The following is a 25451-nucleotide window of genomic DNA, read 5'->3' on the forward strand; positions in this document are numbered from 1 at the left end:
GCATTCGCACGCGTACAGACGTGTTTGCGAGAGCACACGTAGCGCACGAAAGCTGGGAACGCACCTCGATACACCACCTGACGCGACGGGGGGTCAGTGGTTATCATCCCGAGGCGGATTTCCAGGCGACAGAATTTCCGGAAGAGGATCTTCCCGATCCTCGAAATCGAAAAGCTTTTGCGAAAGACACGACGCGTTCTCTCTTTTCTTTTTGACAAGGGAGGGGAGGAAGAACTTGGATTAACGTTGGAATGCCAGGCATACTCGTCTCGCCTCTATCGACGTGCGTCCTTCGAATTCGTGATTTCACTTAAGGACACGCGCGATATTGTCGATGGATAAAGATATATCGTGGCCGGCTAATGATGACTCGGCCAAAGTGCAAACGCGCATCTCCCGCACCCCGTGGAAGTAATTTATGAAGAGTCACGATTGATTCGGGGTCGAGTGTCGATATGAGCACCTCGAACAACCGACGTGGCCGTGACGAGTGAAAATACAAACAGTTTAACAGGGATGAGTAGTCGTTTAGCGTTCCTGGGATCAGGAGAGAACCCTCACCTCCTCTTTCCTCCTCCTCCTCCTCCTCCTCCGCCGCCACCTCCTTCGTCGCGTCATCCTACCGTACCACGTGCATATACCGTCGTATAAGTATAATGTAGAACACTGTACGCGGCGATCGGCGCCGCGTATGAGCGCGATTAAATGACGAGTTTCTCGTTAAAGCGTCTATTCACGTGTTGTGAGCGCGATTTAAGAATATTATCAAGATCTGTTAAGGATATTATTAAGATTGAGATTTATCGCGGTACGGAATATGAATATGAAAAACGCGCGCAAAATATAATTACGTAATCACATGGCGCGCGGGGATTCTCTGTTTAAGAGCAGAATTTTGTAAGCGATACGGGGCACCGCGCGCGACAAGAATTTTATCGAAAGCATCTTAAGTGTGCTTTTATGCTCCATCGATAATCGCGATTGCGAGATCGCTCGTCCGTTTGCCGGGCGTTCACGGGGGACGGCAGTTTCCGAAATGGGACGTCTGTTCTTGGACAACACGAGACGCGACAGCCCGGGGGAGGTTGCGTAAGTGCGTGCGGCCCGGCCAGCCTCCCAAGGCCTTGCGCCGGAGAATCAATTATTGGATCCGTATATCAATCTGATGGCCGAAGCGCGCGTCCCGTGCTCGGTGGCCTCCCGCTGCGCTCACGCATTTTCTCCCCCCCAGGCCGCTTCGTGCGCTTGCCATCGTGGCACGTACGCGTTATAGCGAGAGTGCACTCTCTCGTTCTCTCTTTCTGAGAGAGTGCACCAACGCCATGTACAGCGGACCGGTTTTCGCTGCGACTTGCGACTGCGTGCCCCGCAAGTCGCGTCCGCGTGACGTGGTGCGTAATGTTGATTTTTCGAGGGATCAACTCTAACCCCCCCTCCTCTTCTTTTCTCCGCAGGGCGCCGACGAGGATGACAGCGCTTCCGTTGCCTCGGTAAGTTCATCACCCACCGCAGATCGCGATTATTGCGCGCGCCAATCCGACGAGAGCGACGCAGCACGGGCCATAGTAATTCTCTTCCCTGGTCGGACGTGCATTGCCGGCCCCTGATAAATGCACGCCAGATCGTGGCCGGGGATCTTAATTAAAATTCGCCCGCTCTCGATCGAACGGCCCGCTCGATCTTCCGCGTGCTGCTGATCGATCCCGGCGATCCCCCTCGCACCCATTAATCGCTAATAATCGCCACGATCGATGCTTTCCCGAAGCAACTGGATGGAAAATCGCGGGAGTGGCTGGTCAGGGCGGCACAGGGGGACTACCAGGCGCTGGCGAAGCTCGCAGCCGAGGAACCTCGTCTCACCAGGCTCAAGGTAGGATAAACCACATCATTTTATACCATCGCCGAGCACGGGATTTACAAATTGTAAATTATTTCGCGAGCGTTTCGCTTTATTTATTTGCGTACGAGTATACTTTTCAAATTATCTTTCCCTGGGATTTGCGTTATCCTGCTTCGCGGGTCTTTCAAGCGTTTAATTCGTAGTATTTCTAGGTAGTAGAGAATAAACGATTTCAGAACATTGCGGACGACGAATGTACGATTCGTGACATTCGGCGGGGACCGCGCTGCAATTTCCTAGACTCGCGCGTCGTTTATCGGACCCTCATCGCTTACACCTATATAAACGCACGCGGTCGCGCGATGGATCTCATTGAATTACAGCTATCTCTTGATAATGACAAAGGTAACGGGCGGGAGGTTCGGAAATATAATTACGGTGTGGCTTACCGTAGGCCTGGGGATCAGGCCGTTATTACACGCACGGCAGAACTTAACACCTGCGGCGTTGTAAATTCGCCGTTTTCGCGCGCCGCCATTGACAGGTCAATAAATCTAAGAGCCCCTGTGGCAATCAGGCGGCCGTTGTATACCACGCTAGCGATATGTGGAGCGGATCAGGAGTGGCGGATGGTAGCGGGTTAAGGGCTATTCACACTACTTGTATCGATTATAAATCGCCGCCTGTCAAGTGTGGCTCGACCGCCACGGAGGCAGCACGTCAGGGCTGTTCCTTTACACTCCCTCAATGGAGGTAACTGCTGAAATTAAAGTAGTTGGAGAACATAACGATGTATCCGATGCATTCAATATTGGTAATAACCGCGATCTCGTGCTGTACCGAGAGAGATTAGCCAAATAATATTTAGCAAAACAATAATGTTCAGGATTTAAAACTTTAGTGTTTAATCTTGATGTAATTCTGTATCGGATCTCGTAGAGTTTACGTCGTTTCTTTATCAATTTGTTATCTGTTGTTTCTTACTCTAAACGTTCTGAAGGAACCTTAACACGCGCTCGCGCTATCGGGCGAACGAGAAAGAGGGAGGAACGGAGAGGGTGAAATGGTCAAAAGGTGGGGGACGTTGCACGGTGGTTGTAGACGGCAAAAGGGGTAGAGGCGGCTCGACCGCATAGGGGCTGCGTGCTGAATTCATTCCGCTGGACAAGGTTGCCTCACACCCACCGCCGCCGTGCCACGTCGGCCTCATCCCTTGGGATAAATTGGCCGAACCCGCGTGTTTGCGGATAACATCGCCGCGATATACGTTCGCCTATAACCGCCACCGTACGAACCTAACCGTCCGCGGTGCCCTTTTTACGACGTGTCTCGAACTCGCGGAAATTGGCAACGAACTGCTCTGTCGTTGTTTGTTTTTCTGGCTGCCTTTTTTTTATTCGCGAATATCCTCTGCGAAACACACGCGATAAACCAGGCGAACGGACCAATTTACGGTATTTGGAAAGCGAGAGGCAAAAAAAAAAGGCAAACTCGAGCGACGGTAATTTTTCAGGGAGAACTATGGTCGATTTTGATTAGCATAAAGCGAACGTTCGCCAAATTGTCGCGCGTTGGTCGTGTAAATTTTAATCCGAGACGTGTCGTGTGTATCGAGTAGACATTGTCCAAGACCAATTGTTCCTGGCTGCGAGACACGTAGACATATAATAATCTATCATCGATGAATATGCAACAGTTTGGGCCAGAGAGGGTGTGAGGCGATGAGGGTGCTGAAGAGCGAGTGAAGTAAGCGACAGAGAAGGGGGGTGTCTATGTCGAGAGGAAAGGGGAAGGGGATCGTCAGTAGGCATGGCAATTACTCTCCCGGTAATTAAATCAACAGCGGAGCTAATCAACGTTACCTCCCGTCGTATCTCTCTCTTTCTCTCCCCCATGAAGTTTTCGTCGGAATAAATAAATCGGACGATTATTCGATATTCGACTAACGATTTCATCCGCGAGGATGTTAGTGTAACGAACGGTTAGGCTGCGTTTTAATATTCACTGCCAGTATTGAAAATCTATGGTGTATGTGACGTAAACTATAGATTTTCAGTACTGGCAGTGAATATCGGAACGCAGCCTTAATAGCGTCAAATAATTGTAATCTCGAAGAGAAAATTTGAAATTATCAAAAATCATGTTAATTCTTTTACTTTTCTCTTTTCACTATTAGTTTTTTGGACACATGACATTTCTGGCATAATTTCATGCCTGATAAGATGCGTAGGAATTCAGCTACTGCCGTAAAACGCTAACGTATGTAATCTGCGAAAAAGTTGTTATGATATTACCGTCTGTATGGCTTTCGATGCCTTTATTCCTTTCAATGTTAATTAATTCCTCAAAATTATAATATTTTAGATCTTGCTTGATGACGGCCAAAACCTATGGCCAAAACGTTGCAATAAAGGAGTTTCATATAAATTGCCAGTTTGGTCGTCTTTTAATAACCGAACGTTATATTTAATCATCCACTGGCGAAATTAAGACATCGTTTGTTTATCAAAAATCAACAAGACTTGTAGAAGTTTACGAATTTCTGTGGTTCAAAATAAAGAAGAGCAGAGATTAAATATTATTATTCGGCATACTTACATCGCTGCTGTGCTTTACTGATCATGACAGAGGCAACATCTTTTTTTTTTTTTACACAAAGCCCATTACACAGAGGCGCGTTTATACACGACGCGGCTTACGTGATTCGTGCCCGTTGTAGACGGCCATTGTATTTTCTGTGGGTCAGGTGTACGTCGTTGTTGTCGTCGGGGAGGAGAGAGAGAGAGAGAGGAAGGCTCTGTATGCCCATTATACTTTATTAACGGACGCGTCTGGCATCGCGATAGATTCGCCTCCGTGAGTCGCGCGGTGCGTTCCTCGGAAATGCAGGACGGGTGCATCGGGTCTGACGTGACGCACGCGGCTGGCCTCCGGTTCGATCGGGAACCTCATTACGTTTATTTCCATGAACCCGCTTCTATGGTTCGACAGCTGCAACCGCATCGCGCCGATAGCGCTCGTTTTTATCTTCTGCGTTCACTTCTCAAAAGTCGAAATGGTTTTTGGTGCATTCGTTTCAAACGAGTTACATAAAGCCGGAGAAGCATCGTGATTTTATCGAACGGCCGTTAGGGACATTTATAAAACGTAAAGCGAATTATTAATAGCGCGTTCACGGAGGACATCGCCGCAATAATTGAGTTCTGCGTCGCTCGCGAATGAAAGCTGTTAGTAAGGATCGCCGGCAAGCGTTATATAGTGGCCGGTGTTTGCCGGTTTGGCCTCCGTGTATTTATCTCGTGGTATCTCCCGGTTTTAATAACGCGAGGCAATCAGGAGGCCATACCCCCGGTCCGTCCGTTCCGTGCATTCGTAACCGGGCTCTCTCGTCGGGCTCTGCTCGCCTCTCCGTGCCGATAAATAATAACCATTTGTATCGGATTCTAATTACTCGCTCTAAGCAAACAAATAAACGGCGGGAGATGAGACGTGCCGTGAGAGAGGAGGTGGGCTTAATGTTATGGTGGCTGCGGGCTGATTTAAGGAGTGTGGGACCGCCCACCTTGAAGATGTATCTTCGTGCCGAGTATCGGTCCACCTGTTATGAGTGTTTCAACGCCACTGTGCGCCCTTCTTCCCCCCTTTTTTTTCCTCCCCGTTTTGCCTCGCCACCGAGCGCGTATCCTCCGGTCGATCGGAGAAAAATTTCGATACCGCACGAACCTGTCGAGAATGTTCGAGCGACGAGCACGACTGCGAGGGAAATTACGATGACGACGACGACGGCGACGACGGCTGGAATTAATTCGCACATACGGGAGCGCCTACCCGAGCGAATTACCCGCGCGCGACTCCTTCCATTTGCGACCGATAAATTACGAATATCGCCCTGAGGACTGCTCTTTAAGTGGCGTATATCCTTTCGTCGGGGCAGCGCGGCAAAACGTGGGAAGGAATTCGCTTTCAGAGGCGACTCCACGGGGCGATCCTTTCTCGCGATGACGGCCATGATCGATAAGAGGCAGCGCGAGAGGAGAGAAACGCGTTTTCGCTTAAAAGGTCCTCAAAAAAGGTCGACGGTAGTTCGTTACCGGTGGGCTATTAGCGGGCGTAACGCACGTCGTAGGAGCGTCGAAGAACTAAGTAAACCCAGGCTAACAAGGAGGCGTATCCAACGGCCACGAATGATCTACCGATCCGAAGTTGGCATTATTCCGCTCTCTTACCCTCTCCGTTTCTCGCTGTCTCCTCTCTCGTTCGACCTCTCGCCCCCTTTCCCCCCCCCCCTCTTTCCTCCCGTATATATCCACGGGTTCTGCCTACCTATAGGCGAATATATCTACCTGCGCCTCCTACCTACGCCCCCGAATATTAACACTCTGATTTATGCGCGTAATTATCTCTAGTTATTTTCTTAGTATGGCCCCGGTACCTCTCTCTGTAGCTTGTCTTCGTAGCTGCTGGTGCTGCTGATGCACAACAAATTAACCGTTCCTTCTTCCGCCTCCCTTTGCTCCGCACGTTTCGCACGATCTTTTTTTCCTTTCCCTTTTTTTTCCCTTGCGCCTTTCTTTTCCTTTTTCTCGGCGCTATTCTTGCCGTTTTGCTGGCGCGTATTTATATACGTGTACAGGGACCTCGTTTAATTTTTTAATGGCTTTCTTATTATTCGACTATTCCTCCACGAACGAACACTCGGTAAAGTCGCCCCAAGTCCGGTGAGGAAGGAAGAGGGGACGAGAGTGTGGTTGCGCCTTCATTCGCAACTCGGATTCGACCTGCGGAGATCATTTATTCTCGCGACGAGACTCACCAAACGACCTGTCCCGCCTCTCTATGGGTCGTACGTGCTTTGAAGTGTAGAATATACACGCCCGTGAGATATATTCCCGTTCGCTTGTTTAATGGTTACTATTAAATTTATCTCGCGTATGTCAAAGATGGCTTTAGAATGATTAAGAATCATTAGACGATACTGAAACATTACCCCCCGGCGAATAAACCTCGTACTTATCAGAAGATCAGTAATATTGAAACGTTCTCTTTGTGAGGTTTGCATTAGCGTTACATTTTGATGTGCGATGTATCGAGGCGAATTTACGATTTCGATAATTGAATCCCGTTTGTAATAGTCTCGGAACCGTATCGACGTATTATTGCGCGCAGTGTTGCAGCTGCAGGAGTCGAGAGTCTTCTCTCCCGATCCGCGCAGGTAAAAAAAAAAAGAAGTTGAGCGGCAGCCCGTCCGGAGATATTTCTTGGCTGAGAATAGGTTTTACGAGGCGCGCTCGAAGGTGTCGGGGATCAAGGCGCCAGGGCGTCGTCATCGCGACATGGGATCGTCTTGCATAGTAGTACCCTTTTTTTTACGAGTCTCCGTTCCTCGCTTGCTCTCCTTTCGGCATGCGGAACCCCAATAGGGTTTCGTTCTTCGCCCTCGGTTGCAGCGTCGTTACAGATCGACCGCTTTGTTTATCTGTTATTCTACAACGACTTGATCGGTTTCCGTGAAGTTGTGCGCCATTTGTTTTCTTTTCCTCCCTTCCAAAAAAAAAAAACGAAAATCACGAAGTCAATGAGTTACAATATTATCAAGTTAGTGAAGTTATTTTTTGTCTCTTTGAAAATTTGTAACGCGCGATATCTGTCCGAATACACTTGGCCGTCGTCATTTTATCTTCTTGACAAAAGATAACAAAACGCTTTATTGGCCTCTTTTATATCTACGAGAATAACTCGGTGAGGTGTGTCGCTGTAATTGTTTTTGGCTGTCACTGATCATAAGATTTACCTCCCATCATCGTTTGGCCATTCCGATATACCGATAAGAGGTGTCGCAAGCTCGACTCGTTCCGGCCGATGAATGAAGGGATTGGATACGGCCGATATGCCAATATTAATATCGCTCATATCGCCGATAAGGGTACTTCGATCGCACGATCGCGCGTGGATCCTCGGGGTTTGTTTTAGCGAACGGGCACACCGGGAATCGGGAATCAAGGCGAGGTATATATATATTATATATATATATATATATATATATATATATATATATATATATAAGCCGACACGCGATAAGCGAGTCTAATTTAAATATTTCTCGAATAATCCCGGCGCCTTTCCGTTTCGCCTCGCTCGCGCGCGAATAATGTCTGGTATACATCGTGACAGGAATGTCCCGTACCACGTGATTAATGCCGCAGTACAGGTGTACCGATACATTGTAACGCGTATACTCGTGTCGGAGCCCCGGCACGCACGGCAGGGCTGTGATCCGCATTCGCGCATAATTTTACCGCGCCTTGAGCGAGGTTCCGAGAAATTATGCGCGTAATAACGAGGAACGACGAAACCGTCGGCCGACGGTATCTACCCGCGAAATCGTTCGTGACGTGCGCTCGTCGATCGTGCCCGGCGCGCAGCCTGGTGGTGCCCGGCGCGTCCAACGACTGAAGAGGACGAGAGAGGCGTGTGAGAGAGAGAGAGAGAGAGAGAGGAGAGAAAAGACGGCAGGGCGTTCACCGGGGGGATCGCCGCGCTTCTTTCGTGTTATATATCCGCACACTCTCTCTCCTCTCCCGGTGCGTCGAGTACCCCGGCTGCCCTGCTTGTTCGCACTGCGCGTCGCTAATTAGCTTCAAGACCGATGGCTATCTGTCCAGCCACATGTCCTTAAAGTGGCGAGCCCAAACATCCGGTACGCCTTTTCCGTTTGGAATTCGAGTTCTTCCACGGATTCGTGACGATGGCGGCGGCGGCGGCGAATCCGTTGACTGCGCTTCTATTAGGTTTTATGGCCATCTTCATTGCCGCATTTATATCATTAATATTGTTCATTTTGGTGGATTATGAGCCCTGTGATGCGATCGAACGATTAATTCTTTTTTATTCCCATACGTTATATTTTGTCTCGTTATGCTTTTATACTTCACGAGATCGTAGATATTGAAGGAGAAAAAAAAAAGACTAAAGATGCCTATCCGCCACTTTCATTATTACGTATTTGGTATCATTTTATGGGGTCTATGAACAGGTGTAATCTAATAAACATAAACTCTTTAAATATATAGTTGCATTGCAGTACAAAGAATGTCTATCTGATACACGGTGGTGTAATGACACAGATTTAATGCAGCGTGTATGATTAATGGTGTGCTATATATGAGTAGTGTATATTTAAAGGAGTGTATATACGTATAATTAAACAGCATTTATACGTGTAAGCGTTTTATCGCTACATACATCACAGGTGCATTGCGAGAATACAAACGCGCCCCGACTTTGATTTCGTTACGAGCCCATGCATCATCGCCGATGCATAAGTGATCAAAACGCGGGATCATTAGCCGTCGGACCTCGCTGCTGGCACCTCATTGAATTTGGAGTCTTGCCTAGAATTAATCTGCATGAAATCGGCGCCCCCTCCCTCCCCCCCACCCCGCTCCCGTAATGGCGCCGCGCCACTTTCGAATCGACCGCGTTGTACACGATGGGAGAGAGATCATAGCGCGCTACATACACACGTACACGCGGGTACACGCATACGCGCGCCTAGTAGATACACGCCTGAACGTCGTGCAATTAGTAAGCGGAGCTCATTATGGAGATTCCTCGCGTAACTAAATACTTAATACAGGTCTCGTTGTCCCTGTCTCTCGTACGTCCGCTCTCTTTTTCTCCTCGCTTTGAATTCGTAAAGAGCCACGGCGTTGCTAGAGGCGGACAACCCGCATATAATGACAGTCGCTAAGAGAGGAGCCCCTGGCGTTTCTATAAACGCGCAATATTTACGCGCGCGCGCGCACGCACGCACGCACGTATATGTGCCTCCCTATACGAGAACCCGTTCTAAACGCGTCGGATGGATCGCGTGTCGATCTACGTCAAGATATTTTGTTACTTTACAGTTGTATCACGTTTTGCGCGTGGAAAACAAAGCCATTGTTTGTAGTACGTACACGCTACGCCCGTCTGAACTGACTGGCCGCGCCGCGCGAACCGGCGATCGGGGATGCGAGTCGCCCTGTCGAAATCCGCCGACCTCCGACCTCATCCCGTCGAATCCAACGTGCTTGACTTTACGTTCGACCTTATCGCGCCCCCCCCCCTCGCCGTTGCGGTGAACGATTCTGTATTTCTTGCCTTCCCGTGTACCAGTGTACTTTGCGATTGGCATTGCAAATTTAGCTCCTCCGTACGAAGCTAACTCTAGCCTCTCTTTGATATCCGCCCGCCTCGCCGCGAATTCTCGAGGATCAAGTGTCCGTAGCGTAGCGAGTCGTCGCGAGCTTGTGGAACTTCTTTACATCTTCCTACGCATTTAGCTACTTTTTTTCCCTTCTTTTATCTTTCTCTCTTTCTTTCTTTTTTTCCACGACGGTGGGTCGCAGTCGGCCGCTTTGCCGGCGTGTGGAGGAGTAGTGGCGGCGGCACGATCTGATGAATTCGTGAGACGTCGTTGATATTTCAGTGTCAGGGTCGGCGGTTTTTGTCATTTGTAGCGGCATGCTTCGGAACGCCGTGTACACCGGTGTGTCGCTAAGCTAAATCGAGTTTAGGCTCTAATTACACGACGACGACCGCGTCGTTTCGTATCCGTCCGTATACTGGGTGTTCCACGCATCGCTCGTTTTCCATCCAAGACACGTACGAAACGTCCAGACGTCATATTCAGAAAGCATCGTTCGACGGCAAGGCGAATGAATCTTAGCGAGTGGGAATTAGCACTTGTGGCATATCCATGAAAAAAAAAAAAAAAAAGAACCAGTAAAGGGGCAACGAAGTTCTTATTCCTTATCTCGATCTTGAATAGACTTGCGAGCAGTAATTTTGATGAGAGATTGTATTAATCTAATATATAAAAATTATGATGGGAAAAATTGGCTCTCGAGGACGGAGATGGGAAAGCTCACGCGAAAATCTAGAGTCGAGAGAAGGTGCGTGTACCCCGGGACACACCGTATATGTGCAGGGGGGGGGGGGAGGGGAGCATGAGCCGCGCGTATCGTGTCACGCTGCACAGATAAGGATCCAGGTTTCGTTTTAATGCGGCTACGAATGCTCGTTAACGACCGCGCTCGTGGTCCGTCGCCTCTCGGCTATTATATTCACGTATATACATGCACGCGTATACGTGATGGGCATTCGCGCCAAGTCGACAGCTAACGCGAATCGACTCCTCCCACACAGACCGGACCCGCTTCCTTCGGGATCGCTGTTATGAAAACGAACCCTCGAATTAAACGGCACCCCTCTTAATCCTTTCTCGTTTGTTTCCTCGTCTACCTGCGTTATCTCTTCAACTCGGCGTTAACGACGCCATTGGCGTTGATCGCCCCGATATTCCGCTGGATATTCGGTGTCACGAATACAAATAGATCTATCTCGATCTCGTTGCTCTCGTAGAGGATGTCTCTTTTATTTTATTGCACTTGACAGTTATCACTTTGCGCATTAATTTTCTAACGTAGCTGAGAAATATTTTAGACATTTTATCAATTTTAATGTCGTGCGTACATTATTTAATTTTACAAAAACGATCATGATATAAAACATAATATAAAACATTTAGAGCTAATGGATAAAACATGATCTGTAATTAAATTATTTCGTTGGAAATATTAATTAGTCTCACAGCAGGTTCCGACGAGTCCTAATTGCTCTGGTATACCTGGCTACCTTGAGAAGAACAAATACTCCACTCACGTTTGTCTCTTTCTCGAAAATACAGAAAAACGCGACCTAAGCGAACTCGGCGAAGATTAGCCGATCGCTATCGGCTCGGTTGTCTTACCTTAACGAGCTGGCTACAGCCCTAGCCTGTCCCGAACCATTTCTCCCGTTTTGCTCCGACTTGACTCGCCCTTTTCCGTTTCTCCGGCTTCCGAAGGAAAACATTCGCGCAGGTATGAACGCACAGTATTCATGATACACCGCAAGATATGAATAATGAATCCGTTCTCTTTTTTTTTGCGTCGTTACGAGCGGATTTACGTCTCAAGGGTTGAAAATGTGGCGACGCCGTCATAAATCTTGCGGCGAGTCTTATCTCCCGTTAATTTGTAAATAACACCAACATAGTATCCACCAGAAACACTAGAAAAAGAATTATCATATTCAGCATAAGATATTTCGAGACTAATTGCGAATTTTTGAAAGTAGTGATTTATGTTTTTCACATGGAATGCTTAAAACAATTTTTGATTTATCACAATATTTCAATTTAATGAATTATCGGACTTTTCTTACCAAATATTCTCTAAAAAAAAGTCGCATTACATATTTTTGAAAAGTGATTTATATTTTTATCGATATACAATGCTTAAGATATAATTCTCGATTTATAACAAAATATTAAAAATATAATTATTTTTGATATATTTTTATATCCATACACGGAAAGAACAATTTTGCTAAAATACTTAAAAATTTAGCTGGATACAGATCTAATAAATATAATTTTGTTAGACCATTAAAGTAATTATATTAGGCGCTAAAGTTGATTACTTGAATATCAACATTTTTTGTCAGTATTGCTCAAAGGTTTTTCATAATTATTTTTATAATTCTTTTCGTATACATATATTTAAAAGCTATTGGAATTTCTTCTATTAATTATTTTTCTAAAAATGTTTCTAAAATCGTGCATTTTTTGTTTTGTATGTTATTTTAAAAATCATGTAAATTTACACTCCTTATATAGTTTGTTTGAAATATAATTTTTGATATATTTTTATGTACATACAGATCTCTAGAAACTACTAACCTTTTATTAAAATTTTTCTTTTTTTTTAATAAAATTTAAAAAAAGTTTTGCGTTACATATTTATGTAATAGTTCGTAATTGAAACAAACACTGCAATTTCCGAGGCACTTTTATTCTACCGCACACATTTGCGTCAGGCACGTGAAGCACTTCCGCTTTTTTCAGTAAATCATGCTACATATATAAAAATATATATGCCAACGTTAATGAGAGAGAATTTTCAAAATGCTGCGGTCTGCGACAAAAATTCCGCACTGCGTGCAACAGTTCCTACGGGAAATTTACTGCTAATATTTTTTCGCTTCACGGACGCATTAGAGTTAAAACACTTGGAATATATAGCTTTGTACTGACTTTGGGAAATTTATCGGTCCTTTCTTGTCCTGTCCTCGGATTGCGTTCACTGTGCTACGGCGAAACACAGACCTGGCGCCACTCAGGAACCGCACGGCTATCGTTAAACGATCGTTAAGACGAAAGATTGTATCTTTGGACCTTTCTGACTGCGCGCCCCCTCCTCTCGGGTTTCGATTTCTCAAAATTTTCTCGGCGATTCACGCAAAATGTCAACTGTTTGTGACGGCTTGTGGAATTATAGTTCTTATCTTTCGGAAAAATATCTGTTACTATCCTTCCGAGAAGAAAATCCAATCGGTTGTTTTTGTTGCCTTTTGTAAACTCTCTCTTTTACATTCTATATTTAGTGCAATTATTTGTATAATTCGTATACATGCACGTGGATCTGTCAATGTAGCTTAAGAAAAGCTAAAATGCTTCTCAGGGGATAGATAGATAGTGATTAATTAATACAGTTGCGTTACGAATTTCACCGTTTGTGGTCACGAGGGAGAAAGAGAGGCCATTGCGATGCGCAAGGTCGTTACTTCCCGTAACGAATTGTTCATTTAATTTTGCTGAACATTTTCGGCGCCGCGGTGGGGCTCGGTTGTAACCCCGGACAGCACGTTCCAATAAATCGAGAATGAAGCGGAAGGGGAGAATAGAAAAAAATGCATTCGAGTTTCCTTTCGCGGGGGAAACATTATTCGACATGAAAACAGAAAAGGGACGAGCAAGTCCCTTCATTTCATTTCAAGTGGACTACAGTTTTATGCTTTTTCTAGATGTTATCTGTTTTCCGAATTTTTTTACGTACGACGTCGCAAACGGAAAAATATAAATCAGGGGAAAACGAAATAGAAGGCAGAGAGTTTATTACATTTAATTTATAGCTGTTCTTTCTTCACGATGAAAGAATGAATGAAATACAGCAATATTATACAATTTCCACGTTTCGCGTTTAGCATGGAAGGATAAGGTATTTTTAATTGCAACGAAAACGCTTCAGGAGCTGGTCCGTGCTAAAATATTTGTAATGGAACTTCCGCGTCGAATTCATTCGAAGGCTCCCGTTCCTCGGCGGGCAAACTGCTTTTAAATTTGAATCGATCCTGTACGCAATATTTTTCCATCAGAAATATTTTAACGAGAACGATGTCGGGCCTGGAATTATATCTGTTTGCCGGGGCGCCTCTTTATTGGATTTTGGGGGAGTTACGAAAAATATCAATTAAACATAAAAGCGCCGGGCCGTGTCATCCGATAATGGTGGAGATCGGTTGCCCCGGGGGCATGGAGTAATTGGGATGAAGGCGAGGGAGGGAAAAAGGGATTTTGGAGGAAACAATACTGCAAATAATACAAAGCAAATTGCAGTCGCGACTTATCATATCCATCGTATGGATAATTGGCACGCGTGTCGGACGAATGGCTTCCTATGCAATTTTGAATCGACCGCGATATTTTCCTTCCGCGTATAATGAAGGCTTGCTATTTATTAAAGCTACATTGTCGGTTTTCTATTTTTTTAACAAATTACAATTAAATATATTGAAAGAGAAATAGAAAAAAATATATCGATTCCTTTCCATTAAGCACGAGCTTAATGTTAACCATCTCGCTAATGCTAACCATTCCGTCCGTCTGTAAAGGATTTTCTTAGGACAGTTTGATGGAAAACGCAATCAATAATAATATATATTCCGGAATTACTTGCAGCTCTTTCTTTCTCTCTTTTTCTCTCGCGGATAGCATAGGCAGTTACAGCTGCGTCCTTCAGAAACAAATATAACTTTCCATAAACTCCTCAATCACTTCGATGTTCGCAAGCCCTCGCGTTCATTTGTTTGGCCACTAATTCGTTCGCCCTACGGGGGTTTCACAGATTCAAAGACGAAGACACGTGCGCGCGCGCGCGCGCGTGTTGCGGAGTAGCAAGGAGCAAACGGAGGAGGGGCGCAGCTGGAACCAAACAGTTCTCCGGCCCGTGATTTCCAGCAGGTTCATTAGCGCTCCTGTCCTTTGATTAATGGCCGCCGGAGGATATCATTCGCCACCGGTTTTCTTACAGATCATTTCACCGTCACCTATCTAGATGGTCGTTAAGATGATCCTCCTACGAACCCCACCGGCCGAGACAACTCGCGTATGAAATCGCGCCCATCGCGACGTTTCCCATTACGCGTTTACGCCAAGTTATCGTATGCCGCGCGTCTCCGTCAACGTTATCGCCGCGTGTCATCGCATTACTCTAACCCCCGATTTTAATATCGGGCCGAGCGCGCGTCCGCGCCTTGAGCATCGTTATTAATTTCGTAGGAGTGTCTCACGTAATTGAGGTAATTTAACATTTGCGTGTTGTCGATACACAACAGTGTGAACGAAGTCGACGTTAATGCAAAACAATTTTGCAGAAAGTGTACTGAAACTCGTAAAGCAAGATTGAAAAAATTTATGATGACATACACGGGACAAAAATTAATATTATTTCAACAATTGTTATTTTATATGTAGGATGAAAATATAAATCTTCTTTAAAGGATTTAATAATTTTAAATTTTAGCAAAATATATTACATTTTTTTTTCAATATTATAATTATCCAAAGAGCACAATATGTGATATTTTGATAATAGTAGTATAAAAAATTCTAATTTTTTGTTTAAAAATATTATTATCCTTGTTCGTTATTTTTCTCTCTACTCATAAAAATTACCTTTGAATGAAAATGAAATATATTTTTCTCGATGGAACTATACAAAATTTCTTTATGTAAACAAGTTATGTCTGTTTAAAGCTAACAAATTCTTTAGAAAAAATTATGTATTTATTTATATATATTATACGAAATAATTATTATAGATTTGAGATTAATGTTTTCTTATGTAAGACTCGATACATTTACAATTGCTTACGCCAGTAACTTCTACATTAATTGAAACTACGAATATTCAACTTTCTCACTACTCGTTTATCTATCTTGTCCTGGAAATGTAATCGCAAAGTTCTTCCGCCAGCGCGAATGACAACTCTCTCTGGAGCGGGAAATGCTACATTCTTTGACACCGGCTGCGACGCATTTCTTCAGAAAGTTATCGATTATTCTTCGTGGTTTGCGGAATTATTCATGAGATCTTCCGCGCTCTGAAAGGTACCACCTGTTCTTCCCGGCAGAAGAAATAGTAGATATGAAAAGCAGTCGTCGGAGCTTTTGCTTCGGTGAGCTAGCCACGCCACCACCATCACGCGAAAATATTTTTTGTCTTTGTAAAACTGTCTCCTGCTCGTTGAAGGAGTTTAATTCATTCATCTGTTGACACAATGCCAAATTGAATGTTGTTCGTTTTTTAATGATTTTCTCTTGAAGATATTATTAAGTGAGTGCAAAAGTTTTGATTCAGTAGATGTTAAAACCAACGTTTTTTTATTCCATTATTGGTAGACATGTTGCTATATTATACATCAGAAAGTAACACTGTCAGCTATTATTTAGAAAAGGAATTGGCTAAGTTTGAATAAATGGTATTTTTTAATAAAAGCAAAAATGAGCGATGAAAAGCTTCATGTACATGTAATAATGTTGTGAGAATTTCAATGATAAACAAATATTATAAATGACATATAAAATGTGTGTGATGTATTCGTATGTAATTTAAAGATTTTAACTTCGAGAAGCAAATTACATTCTGAACGGTCTTCTGATATTGATATTAATTGATGATGACAACGTACATAATTTACTGGATATTCCACGAATTTTGACAGAAGATATTGCTGATAAATTGAATGTTGAAAAAGCGACCACCTTTCGGCATTAAAAAAAAAAGTTGGCTACAACAGCTATTGGAAACCTATTAAAACTTTTGCACTCATTCAGCATTTCATTACTAATGATCTTTTCGAATTCTATTTCATATTTTTCAAATTTATTTGAGGAATACTACTTAACGAATATCGCGAGTGTACGATCTTAATATGACAAAAAACACATGTTACAATATGTATAACTCGATTTTATGTAACTCACTGAAGACGATAGAAGAAATACACAATATCGCGTTTCCTATTGGTCGCGATTTTTGAAGAGGATCTACGGACACAAAAAGTCGCGGCAATGTTCACGACTTTTGTCTATCTCGAATAAGGGGTGTAAGAGGAGGGTAAGGAAGAAGGATAAAGAAGAAAAAAATGGCGCCCACGCGTTATGCTAACACTCGCGCCGCTGACACGGGCTGGGTGGTCCCGCTCCGCTCCACCTACTCACCCTTCAGCCCCTCTCGTGGTCCATACCTTCGTCGCCTGGATGAGCATACAAATACGACTAATTTCACCGATCAGAGACCCCCGAACGATCCTGACGACCAATAATCAGCCGATGTCTCAAAGATATGGTCGGCCTCGGAGCCGCCCGAATATCACGCACAGGCACAAACGAGACTTCTCTTTTTTAAACGCTCTTTAAACTTTGTAATCCGCCTTTCCTCCCCGACGGGCGCTCACCGAGGAGCCTTCTTTTTCGGGTTCCGACCGGATGTAGCCCACGAGAGTAAGCGCATTATGTGAACAATCGGACATTTGTTTGCTAATCTGCGACTGTTGCTTTAATCCTGTCCGCTCCCTTTGTTGGTGACGCGAACAAAGTAGAATAAATGAGAAGTTAAGAGTCTCATCGGAGATGATGTTATCAAACCGGCACATAATAATTTACAATTACATCACGTTTTCATGCCGAAATCATTTAACGAATTATTAATTCTGTGTACATTATTTGCGTTGACTCTAATCCTATTTTATTCTGAAGGCGATTGCAACTAATCGCGGTCAGCGTAGCAAATATCGGGGAATCATCGCCGTTCGGGAAGAATAACGTGGGGCCTTCGGCGACGGTTAAAGGGATCACGATGAGGAGAAGAAACGAGAGAGGCGGAGGTGTGAATGAGGCTTGCTTGTAGCGACGCCTCCACTCACGGCGCTCCCGTTGTGTCAACACCTTGGACGAACATTCCCACCACCACCCTAACCGTCTGCGTTGCTGCTCTCCCTTGGCCACACCTCCCCCTTCGGCTTCGCGCTCCTGAATTCATTCAGATGATAAATATCTTGGCCGCTCCTCGCATAATTCGTCGCGGGGAGGCATCTATTCACACTCTCAATGAGCCACGGCGCGACGGTGTGAATGATTAAGGGGAAGATAAGAGGCCGGAGCAGATTAGAGAGATTCATCATCATAAAGTCGATTTTATATTCCTCTAATGTTTTTATCGAGCTGACATTTAACGACTTGTTGAAGAAAATTGGTGTCGGTTTAATATACGGGGAGAAAAAAACAGCCTTGAAGAGTTTGACGCTCACTTTTTAAAGCAGATTTTAAGCCTCACACGTGTTTTCAAACGTGTTACAGCTGAAAAAATTCTTTCCAACTAAACTCCGTAGAGAGGAGCAATCGACGATTCGTCATTGCTCGTGCGGTGACGCAAGATTTGGTCGCATCACGTCTGGTACAACATTCGAGCTTACGGTTCCCCGAGACTCCCCGATCTCAAATGTCTCGCGCGGAGGCACTAAGTGGAAATTGTTGTCAAAAACGGCGGTCTCGCACCGCGCGTACCGGTCCGACGATTCCGCCGGCTGGTGGGTCATATATTTCGAAACCTGCTACAGTGTGGAACGCGCACGTGGGCGCGAGAGGAGCGAATGGAAAGACACACTCGTGCACCACCAATTTACCTGTAGCCGCCGTTCGTTGTTTAGTTGTTGAGAAAGAAACGTATAATTTTCGCGTGCCACGTTGTGGCTCCGCAAGTTAGGCTCTTTAAGCGAAGCAAAATTCAGTCAATTGTTGGAACATCGAAGAAAAACATTTTCCTAAGCTTTTTAGACTTTCCTTATTCGTTATCCATCTCTATCGTGACGGTATTTCCAGTTCAGGAAACTGTCGCGAGTTTCCTACTTGAGAAACACCAGGCGCTTGCCTCCCTAAATACCACGGGGGGGGGGGGACCAGAGCGACCACTTCAGCTTCCCTTTCGTCTCGGCCGATGGCAATATAGTCATATTGTTTTTGCGTTGCTTTAACGCCCGGCAATATAACTTTAACAACTCTCCCTATACGGCCCGCGATGGAACGCGCGAGAGAGAAGAGGAAGCCGGTGCGCGCCGGCGATATGCGGGAGGGCGGGCGGGAGGGAGGGACGGATAAGGCGAACGAGATCCAGTGACTTTGTGCCCAACGCGGCGCCAGAACCTCCGGCCCGGGGTCCCGTGCACGCCGCAGGAACGTCGGACGTTGTACATCGTCGGACGGACGGTCCATGGGTCCGGATGCGGCGGGATATACCTCCTCGTATACATCGTGGGGCGACCCAACCCACCCGTTAGACCCTCGTAAAATTTTTTCTCGATCTTTTTGGCCCCTCGATCCTCTCCACAGAGCAAACGGTCCGCTACAGCTTCGACGTCCGAGGATTTAATTTGGGCGACTACGGCGTTCTCGTTTCACGTTCTCCTTTCCTCTTCTCCCGCCGATCTCCACTCTTTCTCTCTCTCTCTCTCTCTCTTTCTTTCATTCTTTCTTTCAGTCCTTCTCTGCTCTTTCCGAGGGCCACTCTCCTCGATCCTTATCCGATGGTTTATCATATCCACTCGCCGTGAAGGATACCATCCTCGAACGAGGCGCGGGCGCGGTTGGCTCGTTTTATCGAGACGCGTCCCGTAATCGCTTGCCTCTCCGGTCGAGAGGATTAATATGATATAATTAATAAATATCGACCGTGACACCTGATTATCCGACGAGCGTAAGTTAATGGCGTCGCGAGAATCGGGATGAGAGGTATAAAGTGGAGGCAGGTGATTCCGGTCAGCCTAGAAATTACGGCACGGTCTCCCCCTTTCTCTCTCTTTCTCTCTCTCTCTCTCTCTCTCTCTCTCTCTCTCTGTATCTCTAGAGGTGTATTTTACGATTACATTTTCGCATATTATTGACTCGAAATGCCGGTAAAGCACTCGCCCGTCTGTGGAATCGCGTCGCAACTTAGGAATGTAACCTTATCCGCTTCACCTGTGCCTTATCTCAACGTACACAGACGACGTTAATTAAAAAAGAAAAGAAAAAATGGAAAGAAACTACCTTCTCCCGCACTTATCGTGTCATTTAAGGCGTTTATCTCGTCAACGACTGTCCCCCGGATGTAAACATTATTGACGCGATAATGAGTCGAGCCTCGAGTCGAGCTTTTCGACAGTTCTTTACAAATAGGGAAGAATCGAGGAGCCAGCACTCTCTGGTTGAACTTATGTCGCACGTGGCACCGAAAGCATAGCGGCGTAAAGTTTTTTGCTCGTAAACGCTCCAAGAAAAAACGACAACTTTTATTACACTATATCTGTTTTACGCTGTCAGATGTGTTCTGCGACACTTCGTTCCGAAGAACCGATTCGAAGAAAAAAAAAAGTGTCTGCCGGCCTCGGCCTGTTTAAATGATCTTGGTGCACGATATTTATAGATTTTTTATTATCATTTTACTGTCAAAACTAACGAAGAATTATTAAAGTCACGAGAAAAAATAGTAGATAAGATGCTCTAATTTGTAAGACGTAGAAAAATCTGTTATCCCTTTAAGTTTTACAAATGATTGACACAAAATAAATACGGACGTAGAAGATATTTCATAAAAATAATCTTTGACAATGTAGCAACTTGCCGAAAGGATGAGAACGTATAAAAGCTCCACCCTTTGAACTAAGACTGCCTCTTCTTCTTCTCCTCGTGTTCCCCTCGCCCGCCCCGCGTTTCTCCTCTCTCTCGTTCGTCGTGTATATGCTAATGCGAGACGAATGTCTCTCCCCTTTCCTCTTCGTGTCCTCTCGCCTCCGAAGAAGAGACAGAAAGAGAGAGAGAGAGAGAGAGAGAGAGAGAGAGAGAGAGAGAGAGAGAGAGAGAGAGGGAGAAAGTATCTTATGTCTTCGTACGCTATGTCGACGACTTAGGAGGATGCGTTACCCCGTGGGCGTGTTTGTTCGGCTAAAATCTCTCCGCAGTGGGACGGCTATGCAGTTGCACCCGATGCTTCGTCTACTTCGTTCCCCCTTCCCCTAGTCCTCCCGCGCCTGAGCGTGCAATCGATTGCCCATCGACACGCTGCGATAGATTAGCTAGAATTATCGCCATGTGAATCGGGCGATCGTATACGCCGATATCGAAATCGACCGGGAAGAAAGAGGAAATATATCTACTGATGCATGGCGATATTAGATCACCTGGTGAAGAATGTATTTTTCGCCGATGCTTGTTTATCACACGCAAACACACATCCCACGCAGGTATCTCGATATACGTTGATAAATACCGCGAGACAGATTTTCGCGCGCGTTCGATTATTTATAAATTCAAGAGGATATAAATCAGAATAAATCCGCCCGCGACCACTTTTTCTCACATTGCACTTAATTTACATTATTTTTAATATGTTGCGCTCCCTCTCTCTCTCTCTCTCTCTCTCTCTGTGAATGACCATGTGACTTTGGTGTCACGTCGCAGAATATATCGTCGCCGGTCGCAGCATCGTAACGGCGGGTAGGGGGGTAGCGTTGCTTGCTAGAGGAATATTACGCAAGAGGGCAGTACCAAGAAGTCGAGAGAAGCGCCGAGGTAAACGTCTGAGGTTTCCCCGAGGGGACGACAAACGCGAGAGAGGTACAGAGAGAGGCGCGGTGATTCCTCTGCGCCGAGAATTCGTAACACGTGTAGCCCGGTGGTTTATGGTGATTAGTAGTTTACTGGAGACATTTCCGTTGCCTGAATCGTCCCCGAGTTTCCCGTTCTTACATTAGTTACTCGATTCCCGTCTACAGGGCACGCCTCCCTTCCTCGAAATGTCGCCCGAAATGAAGCCACGAGTCTGCCTCGTAATTTACACCTAGCGGAACTGCACAGTTTCTATCAATTACCGCGCGAAAGAGCAGGGAGAGAGCTCACAATTTTTTTCCGTACGATAAGCTGTTTTGCTCTAAGTATCTATACACTCGTTATAAGTCGTAATCCTATATTCAAAATAAGAAATCACATGTGAAACCTAGAAAAATTTCTTTCATATCTCGATGCTTTATGCAAATTTTTTCTATTTGAAACTAGAAGGATACATGGAATACATGGATTTTTGTTTAGTAAACCGATATTCTCCATTTTCTTTTTTTAATGTTTTAAAGTACATTTGATCGTGGTTCACGAAGAGAATATGAATCTCAGGAGACTACTCGGTAACTAAATAGTTTCAGGAAGGGAGAATGGCGTGGGCGTGAGAGTCTTCTAATTATTAGCATAACGTACAACGCCGTCTCGAGTGACAGTTATATCCGGACTAGAGAATCTGGCGACTCTGTTAACGTTTACTCGACGCCGCCCTGAATTCCAGTAGGTTAGCGACGGAGAGACATCTCGAGTTCTCGAGTGCTTCATCAGCTTAAGGACAGCTTGAGCCCAGGAGCTTGTCTCCACATACTCGGATATACTACTTTCTCTCGTTAAAATGTGAAAAACGTTTGTATTTCTACAAGCGGCGTAAACTAAATCACGCTGGCTCGCCCAAGTTCAAAGATGCAAGAAGTCCGCCATTTCGCGTGGACTAAGTGCACTCGAGAAACTCGATCGGCGGACTGGTATCTGGTGAATCTCAAGTAGTCACGCGACGGCATGTGAAAACGCGTCGCAACACGTGCTGCACGCATGTTTCCGCAAAGCCGCGTTGCACCGGTCAACTGTTTACGAGCCCGGCGAAGCCACTGGAGGACGTTGGCTGGACATTCGCATCGGCGCGGCAAGAAAAGAGATCGCGATACCCTAGAGAACACTTGCTGTCAGGCTAAACATTGACCACCCTTCGCAATCGTTCAGCCACCCCAGCCCCGCGACCTGTTGGTGTTACGTTACGGGCCGCTCGTCGAGCTCTCGTAAGATACGTGAGAACACGAGTGGTCTCGCAAGGACCACGCGCGACGCCGCCAGCTCCACGTTCTGTCATTTATCTACCGCGTAGGAGGGCCGGAGATAGGCCGAAGGGGCCGGATCGGCGACTCCTCGTGATTGATCGGCAGCAACGCCTCGACGACTAGCTGGCGTCGGCTCGCTATACCCTGTGTCTCCTGTAACGGGAAATTTGGTACATTATGTGTGTTGTGTCGTTACTTCTGTGTCTCGCGAAAGAATTTGCGATCAGATTAATTAGTCCACACGATAGAACGGTTTTGCTGAAACCATTAAAAGTTTAATTAGATATCTGAAAATAATTTTAATAATTTTAAACCAATTTTAGACATTGCTTTAGGCAATTGAAATAATTATGAGGGGCATTCAAGCATGCTGCAACAAAATTTTGACATTTCAGCAACAAGCTTGAACGTCATACATAATTATTTTCATAGTCTAACAGCTAAAATTAATTTTAGCTTTATATCAAGTTAAAGTTTCAAACATTTTAACAAAATCATTTTTGCATGTAGTTATAATTATTAAAAGTTAACAATAAATTAGCAGCGTGGAATTATCAATACATTAGTAGACACACATATTCTATCCTTGCTGTTTCATGTCATGTTCGAAATAATTTATTTTGAAAAAGATAAAAATAACCATGCAGATTTGAAAAGCTTTGACGAGGCAACTTGTATCCTATATATTTTATAATCCTGAAGCTCATCTTTATCGATCGTCTTTTACAATCTTGGACATCGAATTGGCGCACATATAAACATGTATATCGATCTTAGCTGTAATTATTAATTCTTATATCACGTGAATTCGGACCTCAATTGTTAATTATTAATTTGTATGTCACTGAAGATGACCGCTATTATGGGTCGAAACGTTTGACTATGTTTACTTTGTATGTTGACGTTTATTGTATTGTTAGCATGAACATTTAGCGGGCCTGCTTTTTTCTCATTTTGATTTTAAATCTTTGACCTAGTTTTATGTCTGTTTTTTAATTTTGTATCATGGCTACGTTCAGCAGAAAAAGTAGCTTTGCAATTGTTATAAAATTTTTTATATGATTGATTTATACATTTAGATCCGACAGGAATTAAGGGGATGAACCAATTGTGTTAAAGAACAGTTTTACAACAGTTGCGAAGCTGCTTTTTCTAATAAACGCAGCCATTCTTTACTTTTGTTAATTTGCTGTTAATTTTATATCGTAAAAATCAAATAAAGTTTGACATACTTTTTGAGGTTCTATTATGTACTACGAATGTAGTCACCGTTTCTTCTTGGCGCCGTAGTTTTGTATGAGGTTCAGCCAATTAGACCACGAACGACGAGTGATTCGTCGAGAAATATTTTCGGTCACGCGCTAGCGAGGGCGGAAGACGCGGAGGGGAAAAGGGGGCGCGGTTGAAATGGGGCTGGTTTCTTCTTACCAATTCGAGAACTTCGTCTCAATGCTGCACCATAGCAGTGTGGATGCTTATAAATCGCTTCCAGGTTTTGGCGCTTGCACCACGGCGACTGCTGTCACGCGCGATCCTAACGACGTTTAACTAATCACGCCCGGAGAAAATATATATCCGCGATGGGAAACTGGCGCCAGGAACGGGATCGCTAACAAGTAAACAGAAACGCAACGCCCGTAGAAGTCGCTTAAGAAAGCGAAGGCAGGAAGAAAGCGAAGGATTTCTAGAAATGTCAAAATTTTATAGTCGTTTTCTTTTCTTAATTTTTTATTTGCGCACAATTTTAACGCTTTCTTAAAATACATCAGCAAATGAAACATAGAACAATTTTAAATATATTCACAGAATGAAATATCAACTAAGACTAAATGTCATTGTTATTAAAGATAAGATATATTTGCTGTGAAATACAATTTAATTAGTTAAAATTAAAAGCATGTTTCAACATTAGTAGCTAAGAAAGTGACAACCGTTTCTTCTATTTTTAGTCTTTCTAATATTTCACGCGCATATTCGAATTGGAATTGTTTATGGAACGCTAATATTTGGTTCCAACAACGAATATTTTTTACTGTAGCTATTACATTTTAGTAAATTGAACTTTGACAGCAATGATCTTAGCTATCTTTATTAAGCACATATCTTAACAACCACGGCTATATTTTAGCTTTGTAGGCTGTGTTGTGAATTCTTTTAAATTGCAATTATGATATTAAACATGCATTTATATCATTATGACGTAGCTTCATAGCCGGGCTCGCCATAGTAGTGATAATTAGCATCTGCACTATCGTAGTGTCGCCGTTTACTTACAGCGCATTTATTATACTCATTGTGTGTCGTAAACCATGTACATCCGTGCTGTTACTCCATATACACATTGCGGATATTGTAATTCAATGCAGAATTATAATTATCTTTCGGTTCCTTCATAATGGTTAAGATATACGAGACGTAGAAGTTGTGGAAAATACAGCGATATAACACCTTGTATAAGTAGATCGTTAAAACAACGATATCAATTGAGGACATCAAGATCGCGGGACCCTTCTCCCGGCGATTA

At 44.5% G+C, this 25451-nt stretch overlaps 1 protein-coding gene across 3 annotated transcripts in view; it reads left to right on the top strand.

Moving 5' to 3' along the window:
• LOC105832073 (ankyrin repeat domain-containing protein SOWAHC) overlaps positions 1 to 25451 on the top strand; it is a 145558-nt gene that overhangs the window by 14503 nt on the left and 105604 nt on the right. For all 3 annotated transcript variants that reach the window (XR_004962142.1, XM_036282680.1, XM_036282681.1), the window contains exons 5-6: positions 1455 to 1490; positions 1766 to 1870. Coding sequence is in view for 2 of the 3 variants with exons in the window: in XM_036282680.1 (XP_036138573.1) it covers positions 1455 to 1490; positions 1766 to 1870 (141 nt within the window). In the remaining variant the exon portion in view is untranslated. The remainder of the gene's footprint in view (positions 1 to 1454; positions 1491 to 1765; positions 1871 to 25451) is intronic.

Source organism: Monomorium pharaonis, chromosome 2 (assembly GCF_013373865.1).
Source record: "Monomorium pharaonis isolate MP-MQ-018 chromosome 2, ASM1337386v2, whole genome shotgun sequence".
Lineage (NCBI taxonomy): Eukaryota > Metazoa > Arthropoda > Insecta > Hymenoptera > Formicidae > Monomorium > Monomorium pharaonis.